The sequence below is a fragment of the Nerophis ophidion genome, linkage group LG07 (assembly GCF_033978795.1).
Source record: "Nerophis ophidion isolate RoL-2023_Sa linkage group LG07, RoL_Noph_v1.0, whole genome shotgun sequence".
Taxonomy (NCBI): Eukaryota; Metazoa; Chordata; class Actinopteri; order Syngnathiformes; family Syngnathidae; genus Nerophis; species Nerophis ophidion.
The window spans coordinates 50,914,209-50,928,316 of record NC_084617.1 but is presented as its reverse complement, the minus strand read 5'-3'; the positions used below and the strand labels follow the sequence as shown (position 1 = coordinate 50,928,316).

The following is a 14,108-nucleotide window of genomic DNA, read 5'->3' as shown; positions in this document are numbered from 1 at the left end:
AACGGGACAAGTGTAATTGATATGCATTTTGCTGTACACGAAGTTTTCAGTGTTTTTGTTAATTATCTTTAAAGTGTATATGTTATATATACAATATGTCTACTGGTTCTGCCTTTTTAAGACGTGTCATTCTAGTTTGAAGGACCAAATTAGATAAGTACGGTGGAGCGCTCCAGCAACTTCAATTAATAAATCAATCAATCAATCAATCAATGATTATTTATATAGACCTGAATCCCAAGTGTCTCAAATGTCTGCACTAGCTACAACGACATCCTCGGTTTAGATCCCACATCAGGGCAAGGAAAAACTCAACCCAATGGGATGACAATGAGAAACCTTAGAGAGAACCGCACATACTTGCCAACCCTCCCGGATTTTCCGGAAGACTCCTGAAATTCAGCGCCTCTCCTGAAAACCTCCCGGAAGAAATTTTCTCCCGAAATTCAGCGCAGCTGGAGGCCACGCCCCCTCAAGCTCCATGCAGACCTGAGTGGGGACAGCCTGTTTTCACGCCCGCTTTCCCACTATATAAACAGCTTGCCATCTACAGATTTTAATAAAAAACGGCACACACAAGGAGACGAAGCAGAAGAACGAAGAAGTTACAGCCATGGTGACGCCGTCTGTAAAAGAGTGATATTATGTTGTCTGTCGCAATCTCCTGGTGAATGTTGGCTAAAGCGTTTATGGGGTTGCTTTTTGATTGGCCAACGATTTACGTGGTGTTGCGCATCTGAAGGCAAGTGACTCTCGCCAGTACGCAAATGGCAGAACAAAGGTTACTCAAATAGTGAAAGGTAAGTGTTTTTGTTTTTTAGTAACCAGCAAGTACAGTACAGTTAGTAGAACAACTGTGTTTTTATTACTGTGTATTTAATAGGTGCCGTCTGGAATTCAACAATTTATTTTATTTATATATATAATAAAATAAATATATAGGTAGAATTCACTGAAAGTCAAGTATTTCATACATACATATATATATATATATATATATATATATATATATATATATATATATATATATATATATATATATATATATATATATATATATGAAATATCCGAGTTGGTCAATTATACTCCCCTCTTAACCACGCCCCCCACTCCAACCACGCCCACCCACCCCCCACCTCAAGGTTGGCAAGTATGGGACCGCAGATGTGGGGGACCGGTGCAATGGACGTCGAGTGGATCTAGCATGATATTGGGAAAGTCCAATCCATAGTGGATATAACATAATAGTGAGAGTCCAGTCCATAGTGCGGCCAGCAGGATATCATCCCGAGCGGAGACAGCTCAGCAGCGCAGAGATGTCCCCAACCGATGCACAGGCGAGCGGTCCACCCCGAGTCCCAACTCTGGACAGCCAGGACTTTATCCGTGGCCACCGAACCTGTGCTCCCCCCTGCCCCCTTCAACGAAAGAGAGGGGGGCAGAGCAGAAAAGAAAAGAAACGGCAGATCAACTAGTCTAAAAGAGGGGTCTATTTAAAGGCTAGAGTTTACAAATTAGTTTGAAGATGGGACTTAAATTCTTCTACTGGGGAAGCATCTAAAACTGTTACCGGGAGGTAACTTGAGGGTTCCAGGTTCGATCCCCGCTTCCACCATCCTAGTCACTGCCGTTGTGTCCTTGGGCAAAACACTTAACCCATCTTCTCCCAGTGTCACCCACACTGGTTTAAATGTAACTTAGATATTGGGTTTTACTATGTAAAAGTGCTTTGAGTCACTAGAGAAAAGTGCTATATAAATATAATTTGATCAAAAAAATATCTGCTGGCCTAACATAACCAGAAATCATGATCATAATTACAGATAAAACGAATGTTTAATTTACTTTCCATAAATATGTAAAAGTATTAGGGCTGCGAATCTTTGGGTGTCCCACAATTCGATTCAATATCGATTCATGGGGTCACAATTCGATTCAAAATCTTTTTTTTTTTCAATTTAACATGATTCTCGATTCAAAAAGGATTTTTTTCCCGATTTAAAAGGATTCTCTATTCATTAAATACATAGGATTTCAGCAGGATCTACCCCAGTCTGCTGATATGCAAGCTGCGTAGTAGATTTTTGTAAAAAGCTTTTATAATTTTAAAGGAAAATGTTTTATCAACTGATTGCAATAATGTACATTTGTTTTAACTATTAAACGAACCAAAAATATGACTTATTTTATCTTTATGAAAATATTGGACACAGTGTGTTGTCAAGCTTATGAGATGCGATGCAAGTGTAAGTCACTGTGACACTATTGTTCTTTTTTTAAATTTTTATAAATGTTTAATGATAATGTCAATGAGGGATTTTTAATCACTACTATGCTGAAATTATAACTAATATTGATACTGTAGTTCATTTTTTTTTCACTACTTTTGGTTTGTTCTGTGTCGTGTTTGTGTCTCCTCTCAATTGCTCTGTTTATTGCAGTTCTAAGTGTTGCTGGGTCAGGTTTGGTTTTGGAATTGGATTGCATTGTTATGGTATTGCTGTCTATTGTTTTGTTGGACTGATTAAAAAAAAAAAATCGATTGTTAAAAAATTAAAATCGATTCTGAATCGCACAACGTGAGAATCGCGATTCATATTCGAATTGATTTTTTCCCACACCCCTAAAAAGTATTCATATTCTCTTCATGTCATATTACCGGTATGCTCCTTCCAGTGCTGTTGTTTTTAGGTTATAGAGTATTTATCCAATCAGAATTCAGCTAGCTTATGTTGCCATGCTGTTGGAAATCTGCCTAGAGCCTTCAGAATCAACAATGCTGCGTCTGCCGCATTTGACAGACAGTTGCAATAGCTAATCAGATCATACGTTGTTGTCAGTAAGGCTTTCTAGATAGCCTAAGGGAGTGTTTTTCAAACTTTTTTAAGCCAAGCCACATTTTTTGCGTTAAAAAAATACAGAGGCACACCACCAGCAGAAATCATTAAAAAACGAAACTCAGTTGACAGTAAAAAGTTGTTGTCGCAATTGTTGGATATGACTTTAAACCATAACCAACCATGCATCACTATAGCTCTTTTCTCAAAGTATGTGTACTGTCACAACCTGTCACATCACGATGTAACTTGTTTTGAGTTTTTTGCTATTTTCCTGTGTGTAGTGTTTTAGTTCTTGTCTTGTGCTCCTATTTTGGTGGCTTTTCCTCTTTTGTTGGTATTTTCCTGTAGCAGTTTTCATGTCTTCCTTTGAGCGATATTTCCCGCATCTATTTTGTTTTAGCAATCAAGAATAATTTCAGTTTTTTTATCCTTCTTTGTGGAGACATTGTTGATTGTCATGTCATGTACGGATGTACTTTGTGGACGTCGTCTCTGCTCCACGCGCTGTAAGTCTTAGCTGTCGTCCGGCATTCTGTTTTTGTTTACTTTGTCGCCGATTCAGTTTTAGTTTTGTTCTGCATAGCCAGCCCTAAGCTTTAATGCCTATTCTTAGGGGCACTCACCTTTTGTTTATTTTTGGTTTGAGCATTAGATACCCTATTACCCGCACCCTGCCTCCTGCTGTCGTCTGCTTATTGTGATCATGAAAAAAACATCGTCGTCTCACACGACGTGTTCCCGACATTTACAAAGCAATTAGCTACCAGCTTCCACATACAGATATTGAGGAGATTAACATGGTTTCTCAATGTTATAATATTTGCGGATTATAATTACCTGTTTGTAAAAAATATTTTTAAACCAAATAGGTGAAATTACATAATCTCCCACGGCACACCAAACTATATCTTATGACACACTAGTGTGCCATGACACAGTGGTTGAAAAACACTGTTTTACAGTAAACAAAGTTTTCATTGTTTTTGTTAATGATCTTTAGAATGTATATTCTATATTTATTATGTCTACTGGTTATGTATTTTAAAGACGTGCCATTCTAGTTTGGAGGACCAAATTAGATAAGTATAATACATTTTAACAATTTCCCAATTGGGTAAAATGTCCCTGGGTTATCCATATATGGTATTGATGTACAGATAGTGCCTTCCGCCATTGTAGCCTGCGTTGTAGTCATTAAACTCCTTCTTTTACGCTACCCTCTTGTCGTGGGGCAGACAGGGTCATCATACATTGACATTCCCCCTTCACTGTTGCTATTCCTAATATACAGTTGCGTATAGTTCAAACTTATATATGTCAGTAGACTTGCTATGGAAGTGCTACAAACTGCAACGTAGATGGTGCAAGAAGATTCTGTCCAAGTAGAGACACGTAATTATAACCGCCCACGAAAAAAATTGCATCCTGAAGAGACAGTCAGAAAGTGTCTTAAAAACAGTCTGAAAAACAGAATCTATGCAAAATTTTGACCAAAGAACCACCATTACAAATTATGTACACCACAAGGAAGTGTTTTATGACCCCTTTAAAATGTGTCATAAATTATTTCTAATACAGAAATACATACATATACACACATTTTGTTAAATGTGTCATTAATGTATTTAATTAATTAAATAATTATTCCACGTCTCAAGAGCTAGCTTATGTAGCCGAGGATCAGACCGCCAAGTGCCCTGCCTTTGATCTGTTGTGGTGAAGAAGGAGGTGAGCTGAGCCGGAAGGCAGAGGTCTCAATTTTCCCGTCAAGCTACGTTCCCATCCTCACCTATGGTCATGAGCTTTGGGTTACGGCCAAAAGGACAAGATCACGGGTACAAGCGGTCGAAATCAGTTTTCTCCGTCAGGTGGTGGTCTCCCCTCTAATAGAGATAGGGTGCGAAGCTTCCCCCCCAAAATGGATTAACACGCTGGAGTAAAAAGACGATATAACATACATCCATAAACGTGGATGCATATGAAAAAGTGCAATATATTTATCTGTACAGTAATCTATTTATTTATGGATGCACCTTATTGCTTTTTTATCCTGCACTACCATGAGCTAATGCAACAAAACTTTGTTCTTATCCTACTGTAAAGTTCAAATTTGAATGACAATAAAAAGGAAGTCTAAGTCTAAGTCTAAGTCTAAGTCTATGTCTAAGCTCTGTCATCCGGGGGAAGCTCAAAGTAAAGCTGCTGCTACTCCACATCGAGAGGAGCCAGATGAGGTGGTTCGGGCATTTGGTCAGGATGCAACCCGAACGCCTCCCGAGGGAGGTGTTTAGGGCACGTCCGACCGGTAGGAGGCCAAGGGGAAGACTCAGGACACGTTGGGAAGACTATGTCTCCTGGCGGGCCTGGGAACGCCTCAGGATCCCCTGGCAGTAGCTGGACGAAATGGCCGGGGAGAGGAAAGTTTGGGCTTCTCTGCTTAGGCTGCTGCCCCCGCGACCCGACTTCGGATAAGCGGAGGAAGATGAATGGATAACTGATTATTGATTTAATTATTTATTGATTAAATGAATTATTTTACAGTTTAATTCATCAATGACTTTGTTATATCATAATGTATTTAATGATTTAATTGATTAATGACACATTTAATTCATTTCCATTTTTGTTCCATTTTAAATTTTAGTTTTTCTTTCATTCATTTCGTGCAAAAACAGTGAACATAGCATTAAAATAAATCATGAATGAAAAGAAGCAGAAAGAAGTATAAACTTATATCTGCCTGATATTCACACAATTGCAACTCAGTTAGACTCAGAAAACTATGAAGGCAAAATGTATACGTCATGACATACAACGACAAAACAAAACAAAATGAAAACAATAATTTATTAAATATCTTTTGTTCTTCATGTTGTTTGAATACAGAAATAGACATACATTTTTTGTTCCACTGTCAAGTTTTTGAAATGCTTCTTTCCATTGTCATTGTCCTAAATCTCGATTTTTTTTAAATCACAGTTTCTTTAGATTATAATTGTTTTCTCATGTTACAAATCTCATTTGAATTCTGTTTTGCAAAATTATTTTATGTGCTTTAAACCTGATTTTGATATTATACTCTACCAATTCAGTCAATAAGTTTAGATATTGAAAGATCCATCCATTCATATTTTACCGCTTGTCCCCTTCAGGGTTGCGGGAGGGTTATTGATAGATGCAACTACATAAAGATATATTTATTTATCTAATTTTGTCCCACTTGGTGTCCATATTCTTTTTCGTAGGCGTGTTTGAAATGTGCTATAACCTAAATTCATATTTACAATTTAAATATTCCGTATTTCCTTGAATTGCCGCAGGGCATATAGTATGCGCCTGCCTTGAATTACTGCCGGCTTAAACTCGCTTCCCAAAATAATTAGCGCATGCTTAGTGTTGCCGCCTGGTCAAACTCGTGACGTCATGAGTGACACTTCCCCTGTCATCATTTCCAAAATGGAGGAGGCTGATTTCAATACCGGTAATTTGAAATTGCACAATCGGAAGAAGATTAAGAGCTATTCAGTAGGATTTAAGTTCCAAGCTTATAACACACTCAAATTTTTACTGCATACCTTTGGTAAGTGCCGGAGTGAGAAGAGGTTTTAAAATAAATAGCACATGCTTACTTTTACCGCATGCCTTTGGTAGGCGCAGGAGTGAGAAGAGGTTTTAAATTAATTAGCGCCTCGGCGGCAATTCAAGTAAAGACGGTACGCCCTCCTTATGAATATGGACATCAATCAAATATCCTATAATTGTATCAGTTCATATTTAAATAAATGTATGTATTAATTTATTGTTAATCCATTTATTGCTACTGTTGTCACAGTTCCTGTTTCTGGGATATTTTTAATATTTATCGTGCAGATGTTGGATTGAAAAAAAAAATACACTCATGGAAATGTAATATGTTACCATGAATTGATTAACGTGGACCCCGACTTAAACAAGTTGAAAAAATTATTCGGGTGTTACCATTTAGTGGTCAATTTTACGGAATATGTACTGAACTGTGCAATTTACTAATAAAAGTTTCAATTAATCAATCAGCAAATCAATATGTTGGTTGAAACTATCAGCGTGGTGGTTAGTGAATAATTTGGCGCTGAAAACCACAAAAACCAAAGAACTCATCTTTGACTTCAGGAAAAACACTGCAGACCCCGCTCCCCTCTACATCAACGGCGAAGAGGTGGAGAGAGTCAACTCCTTCAAGTTCCTCGGCACCGTCATATCTGCTGACCTGTCCTAGACCCAAAATACAACTGCGGTCATCCGTAAGGCCCAGCGGAGACTCCACTTCCTGAGGGTGCTGAGGAAGAACAGACTGCAGAGACAGCTGATGGTGACCTTCTACCGCTCGGCTGTCGAGAGCCTGCTGACGTACTGCATAACAGTGTGGTACGCCAGCTGCACTAAAGCAGACAAACAGGCGATTGAGAGGGTCATAAAGTCTGCATAAAAAAATCATCGGCTGTCCCCTGACCTCCCTGAAGGATTTACACAACTCCCGTTGCCTCAACAGAGCAAAAAACATTACCAAGGACAGCACACACCCTGGCTTCCACCTGTTCGACTTGATACCATCAGGCAGGCGCTACAGGGGCATCAGAGTCAGAACAAACAGGCTCAGAGACAGCTTCTTTCCCAAAGCTGTCGCCATGTTGAACTCTAACTTATAATAATAATAATTCATCCCTATACAATATCATGCCCTAATACCCTACTGTGCAATACTACCCTTCGAGTGCAATACGTCCGACGCTGATTGTTATTTATTACTTCGGTACTATTGTCTTGTTCTGTATATTGCACGGTATTTTGTATTTCTATAGTGTTTTGTATATTGTACAGGATTGCATATTATTTTCTATTGGATAGTAGTCTGTTTATTTCAATTGTTAGTTTTTCCTTTATTACTTCTTGTGTTATTTATTTCACCCCATATTTGTTCCCACTACTGCACCTTAAGTTGGAGTCTTTAATCTCGTTATATGCAAATATAATGACAATAAAGTCCATTCTATTCAATTCTAATATTTTGTATTCTATTTTATTCTACTCAATTCAATTCTATTCTATTCTATTCTATTCTATTCTATTCTATTCTAGTCGCTAGATGGCAGACTTCTCTTTTCCGCCACTGATTCATTATCCGGGAAACTAAAGAAGAAGAAGAAGACATCACTTCCGGGCGGGCGAATTTGACGTACACATACGGTAATGTTTCTTTCGTTAAAATCGCTTTTTAAAAGGCTTGCCTGAAATATAAACTGATAACTAATTATATTTTATTCTATGTTTTGTACTATGATTTGTTCGTTTAGACGGCTTGTTTTGTCATTAAAGCATGATAGTAGACGCTGCTTGTTTACCACTGTGTACAAGTTCAGGTACCACTGAGTACGAGTTCTCGTATTCCCAATATCCGGGTACTTTTAATTGTGTATAGTAGAATGTTGTGGTTTCATTTCATGCATTTAATATTTCTATATAATATAACAATGATAACTTCGCAAAAGCTCAACACCTCAGTTCCACACCACGCAACAACGTCATTTGGAACCCTGAACTCGGGGGTGTCAAACTGCTTTTCGTTGATGGTCACATTGCTGTTATGGCCGCTTGCAGTAGTGATTCATGAATATAAATGAATAAGGCAGGGGTCGGGAACCTTTTTGGCTGAGAGCCATGAAAGCCAAATATTTAAAAATGTATTTCCGTGAAGAGCCATATCATATTTTTTAACACTGAATACAACTAAATGCGTGTATTTTTTAAGTAAAACCAAAATTTTTTGAGTAAAATGAGTAATTATTTTTAATAACATTGTTATTTCTTGAACAGGTGCGGTAAAAAACGGATGGATGGATTAAAATGAATGAGAATGTTTCATATTTTGAACGTTATTTTTAACATCGTGATTACCAGTGGAATTATTCATTACTTATCGTGTTAATGGGTCGGGATCCTTTTTGGCTGAGAGAGCCATGAAAGCCAAATATTTTAAAAATGTATTTCCGTGAGAGCAATATCATAATTTTTAACACTGAATACAACTAAATGCATGCATTTTTAAAGTAAAACCAACATTTTTAGAATGATAGTAATTCTAATTTTTTTTAATAACATTGTTATTTCTTGAACAGGTGCGGTAGAGATGGATGGATGGATTAAAATGCATTAGAATGTTTTATATTTTGAACGTTATTTTTAATATTGTGATTACCAGCGGAATTATTCATTACTTATCGTGTTAAGCAATGTCAGCTAAGATTTATCTGAGAGCCAGATCTGGCTCTAGAGCCATAGGTTCCCTACACCTGGAATAAGGATTCGCCTCGTCATATCATTACGCATTTGTCTATGAATTTGATTATTACATTTTCTAAAATGTGAATCTATAGATTTTTAAATAAAAAATAACATTTTGTAGCTCAGTGGCCAGAAATTTACTGTATAATTTATGGTGTTGTTTTACAGCAGTGGTTCTCAACCTTTTTTCAGTGATGTTCCCCCTGTAAACATTTTTTTAATTCAAGTACCCCCTAATCAGACCAAAGCATTTTTGGTTAAATAAAATACATAAAGAAGTAAAATACAACACAATGTAATCAGTTTCTGATTTATTACATTGTATAACAGTGCAAAATATTGCTCATTTGTAGTGGTCTTTCTTGAACTATTTGGGAAAAATAGATATAAAAATAACTAAAAACTTGTTGAAAAAGTGATTCAATTATAAATAAAGATTTCTACACATAGGAGTAATCATCAACTTAAAGTGCCCTCTTTGGGGATTGTAATAAACATTCATCTGGATTCATGAACTTTATTCTAAACATTTCTTCACAAAAAAAGAAATCTTTAACATCAATATTTATGGAACATGTCCACAAAAATATCTAGCTGTCAACACTGAATATTGCATTGTTGCATTTCTTTTCACAGTTTATGAACTTACATTCATATTTTGTTGAAGTATTATTCAATAAATATATTTATAAAGGATTTTTGAATTGTTGTTATTTTTAGAATATTTAAAAAAACATCTCACATACCCCTTGGCATACCTTCAAGTACCCCCATTTGAGAACCACTGTTTTACAGCATATTACTGTGAATAGAAAAACAGCATTAGTTTTTTTTAACGGTACAAATGTAGGCAATTGAGCTAGTTTTTTTTTTTTTAAACCTTAAAATCTATGTTGTTTTTACTGTGTATTACTGTAAATGAATTAGTTGTACCACTTTTTTTCGGTAAGAAAACCAGCAGTGCATTTGCCAGAATTTTACCGTGGAAAACACTGCTCATTTTGAGGTCAGAAATTGACAGTTCCAGTCACCAGAATTTTACCGAAAAATCAATTGTCATTTTTACACTGCACAATTTTATAGATAATTGTTTCAAAATCATTAGTCAAGCAATAATTTAAGTATTTTTTTTTTATTTAGACAAAAAACATGTTTTGGAACGTATGATAATGTGTTGCATTATTTGATAATGGTAAAAGTTTAGAAGATATGCAATTGCATGCTTTACATACTTACTTTATTGTCGCTATGTGGGTTACGATCAGGGGATGTTGTTGTGAATTAGTGAAGTCCTTTAGGAGCTATATATATATGTATGTATATATATATGTATGTATATATATATATATATATATATATATATATATATAAATATATATATATATATATATATACACACACACACATTTTGATTTATTGATATAGTGTATTCTCCAGGCTTTTCGCGGGCTGTATAAAATTACATAGTAGGCCAGGTTTGGCCCCCAGGTCTTGAGTTTGACACCTGTGCTTAAATTGATTTGAAATTTATTAAAAGGCTAAAACTAGCTTTGTCACGATCTAAGGAATCAATGAATTATGGAATTCTGTTAATGTACATTTTTGTTTTTTTCAGTCCAAGTTTTAGCATTATGGATCCAGACATGGAGAACCTTAACCAAATTGTGGAGAGTGTGGTTCTAAATGATGGAGCCAGCGACCAATCTGACACCTTGCCAGACATAATGAGGTGCTTTAACGTATGTTATGATCAAATATTGTATTTGTTGGTCACTGATGGGTAACGGTTGAGTTTGTTGCCGCAGCGCTTTTTAACCAAAGTCAGCTGAGCAGTACAAGCGGTAGAAAACAGATGAAAAAATGAATATATTATGTATCTTGTTCCAGAATAAAAGAGCAGATGTTCAACCAGTGCTTTGAGATGGAAGTTCACCTAAATGCAGGTAAATATAATCACAGAAATTCTGCCATCATGTTCATTTTTTGAGTAAATAACAGTTCTTCTGTAGCAGGTAAAAGTAAGAGATCATGCACTTCATCTGAAGTGGAAAGAGAATTGTACGTGCCCGATTGTTCATTAACATTTTGGAAATGACATGGTACAGTACATTAATTACATTTTTTTTTTTTTTTTTTGGCTTCGCAGGTCAGAAAATGTCAGTGAGCTGGAGAGAGTCAAGACCATTCATTTTAACCGCACACTGGCTTTGCACAGGTAAAACACGGTATAGAAGATGGAGATGATAACATTATGTACACCTTCCTCCACTGAATGGCATAATTGACTTTTAGAACACTAATGATGCTCTGTTGTCAAACGTTATTCATCCTAAAGAATGAACAATATTAAACATGTTGCTAAATTATGACCTCTCTCAAAATGAGCGTTATTATCTTTGTAAAAGCACAGTTTTCTTCTATTCAATTAGATGTATGCAGGTAACCCAACAATGTCTACATTTAATGACATCATGATGTGTGTTGTAGAATGCAGATGTGGCACGCCATCACCGAAAAATTGAAAGAGAATAATGCAGAGGCGATGTAAGTTGACTTCATGCGTTCAGTTGGGGGATATATGATGTCGTCATCAATTTTTAACTCTCTTGTGTTGTTTGCAGTGAGCTGAAAGCCACCAGTGATCGCTGCATGATGCTTTGCTCAAATATTAAACAACTTCAGCAAGTAAGCTTCTACCATTCATTTTGTTTCGCTCAAACAATTGTATGTAACGGAAGAGAATAAGGCATTAGTTTAAATATTAATGTATTGTTAAACTGTCAATACCACTCACAATAAATACATTGAAAAATGTACAGGCAAGACATGTGATCCGTGTTGGTATTTGTATGACTCATGGCGAGTGTTAACGTAAATTGAATTAAATAGCAAAGTGATCACATTAAACACCATGCCAGTTATAATTCATGTACACTTTCCTTTTTTTTTGTTTAAAGGAATCAAGGAATCTTCAAGATGATATCACTAAACTCCAGAAAAAAAGACTTGGTTTGTAAATATGTTTTACTTCAGGGGTGTCCAAAGTGCAGCTCTTTTTTTTTCATTGTTACAAAATTATAGTGCAAAAATTGGGGAATAATACACGTTGTGTAAATCATAAATATAAAACAGAACAAAATAATTTGCAAAATCCTTTTGAACCTATATTCAATTGATTAGACTGCAAAGAAAAGATACTTAACGTTCGAACTTAAAACTTTTGTTATTTTTTGCAAATATGTTTCTCATTTGGAATTTAAAGCCTGCAACATGTTTCAAAAAGGCTGGCTCAGGTGGCAAAAAAGGCTGAGGAAGTTGAGGAATGCTCATCAAACATTTATTTGGAACATCCCACAGGTGAACCGGCTAATTGGGAACAGGTGGGTGCCATGACTGGGTATAAAAGCAGCTTCCATGAAATGCTCAGTCCTTCACAAACGAGTATGGGGCAAGGATCACCATTTTGTTAACAAATGCATGAGCAAATTGGCCAACCGTTTAAGAACAACATTTCTCAACAAGCTATTTCAAGGAAGTTAGCGATTTCACCATCTACGGTCCGTAATATCATGAAAAGGTTCAGAGAATCTGGAAAAATCACTGCAAGTAAGCGAGGATATTACGGACCTTCAATGCCTCAGGCGGTACTGCATCAAAAAGCAACATCAGTGTGTAAATGATTTCTCCATATGGGCGCAGGAAAACTTCAGAAGTTTCATAGTAAAAGAGTGTGGGTACTAGACTGGCCTGCCTATAGACCAGACTTGTTTCCCATTGAAAATTTGTGGCACATAATGAAGTGTAAAATACGACATCGGAGACCCCGGGCTGTTGAACAAGTTAAGCTGTACATCAAGCAAGAATGGCAAAGAATTCCACCTGAAAATCTTCAAAAATTGGTCTCCTCAGTTCCCAAACGTTTACTGAGTCTTGTTGAAAGGAAAGGCCATGTAACACAGTGGTAAAATGCCCTAGTGCCAACTTTTTTGCAATGTGTTGCTGCCATTAAATTCTAAGTTAATGATTATTTGCAAAAAAAAATAAGTTTCTCAGTTCGAAAATTAAATATCTTGTCTTTGCAGCGTATTCAATTGAATATAAGTTGAAAAGAATTTGCAAATCATTGTATTGGACAAGCGGTAAAAAATGGATGGATGGATGTATCCTGTTTTTATTTACGAATTACACAATGTGCCAACTTCACTGGTTTTGTAAAAAGAAGCTGACATTTTGATACTAATATCCAATAACAACACAAATATTTGGCTTTCAATATAAATCTTTTTGTTCAGCCTGTTTACAAAGTAAAATAAAAATTGTCTCACATCTATTGCATTTTCAGTGTTGACCAAAGGTTTAGGACACCCTTTGTTTACAAGGAGCATTTTTCCGTCTGACAGAAGCTTTCTATTTTACAGAGCTGAAGCGTCTGATGCATGAGAAAATGAAGGACATTGACAACCTGATGGTGAAGCGGGAGCACCCTGATGCAGAAAAGTACAAAGCCGCCTTGGAGAAAGGCCGAGCAAACCTAAAGAGATACAAAAATATGGCCATCATGACACAGAACGTCTTCAGGGTAAAGAGAAATACACCGCTGTATTTTCAAAACCGAAACCAAAAATATACCCAAGTAATTCTTGTGCGCAGGGAATTCTGTTTGCGTGTAGAATAAACTGGATGGAGGATCCGAAACTGAGAGACATTGCCATGACGCTGGAGGAACTTCCCATCAGTGACTAAAGAAGTCGTCTTTTGTATGCATGTGTCTGTCTTTTGAGTATTGAATTAAAGGCCTACTGAAACCCACTACTACCCACCACGCAGTCTGATAGTTTATACATCAATGATGAAATATTAACATTGCAACACATGCCAATACGGCCGGTTTAGTTTCCCGCGAAGTATCCTGTTGAAAACATCGCGGAATGATGACGCGTACGTGTGACA

The 14,108-nt window shown here is 36.5% G+C and overlaps 1 protein-coding gene across 1 annotated transcript; it reads left to right on the top strand.

Annotated features, from left to right (window-relative positions):
• Positions 1-7,960: 7,960 nt before the first annotated feature.
• Positions 7,961-13,967, top strand: cenph (centromere protein H). The gene is made up of 10 exons (XM_061906355.1): positions 7,961-8,063; positions 10,774-10,887; positions 11,046-11,101; positions 11,168-11,216; positions 11,305-11,373; positions 11,646-11,702; positions 11,780-11,843; positions 12,116-12,167; positions 13,577-13,737; positions 13,809-13,967. The coding sequence occupies exons 2-10, from the start codon at positions 10,790-10,792 to the stop codon at positions 13,899-13,901; spliced, it is 699 nt and encodes a 232-aa protein (XP_061762339.1). The 5' UTR covers positions 7,961-8,063; positions 10,774-10,789; the 3' UTR covers positions 13,902-13,967.
• Positions 13,968-14,108: the final 141 nt, after the last annotated feature.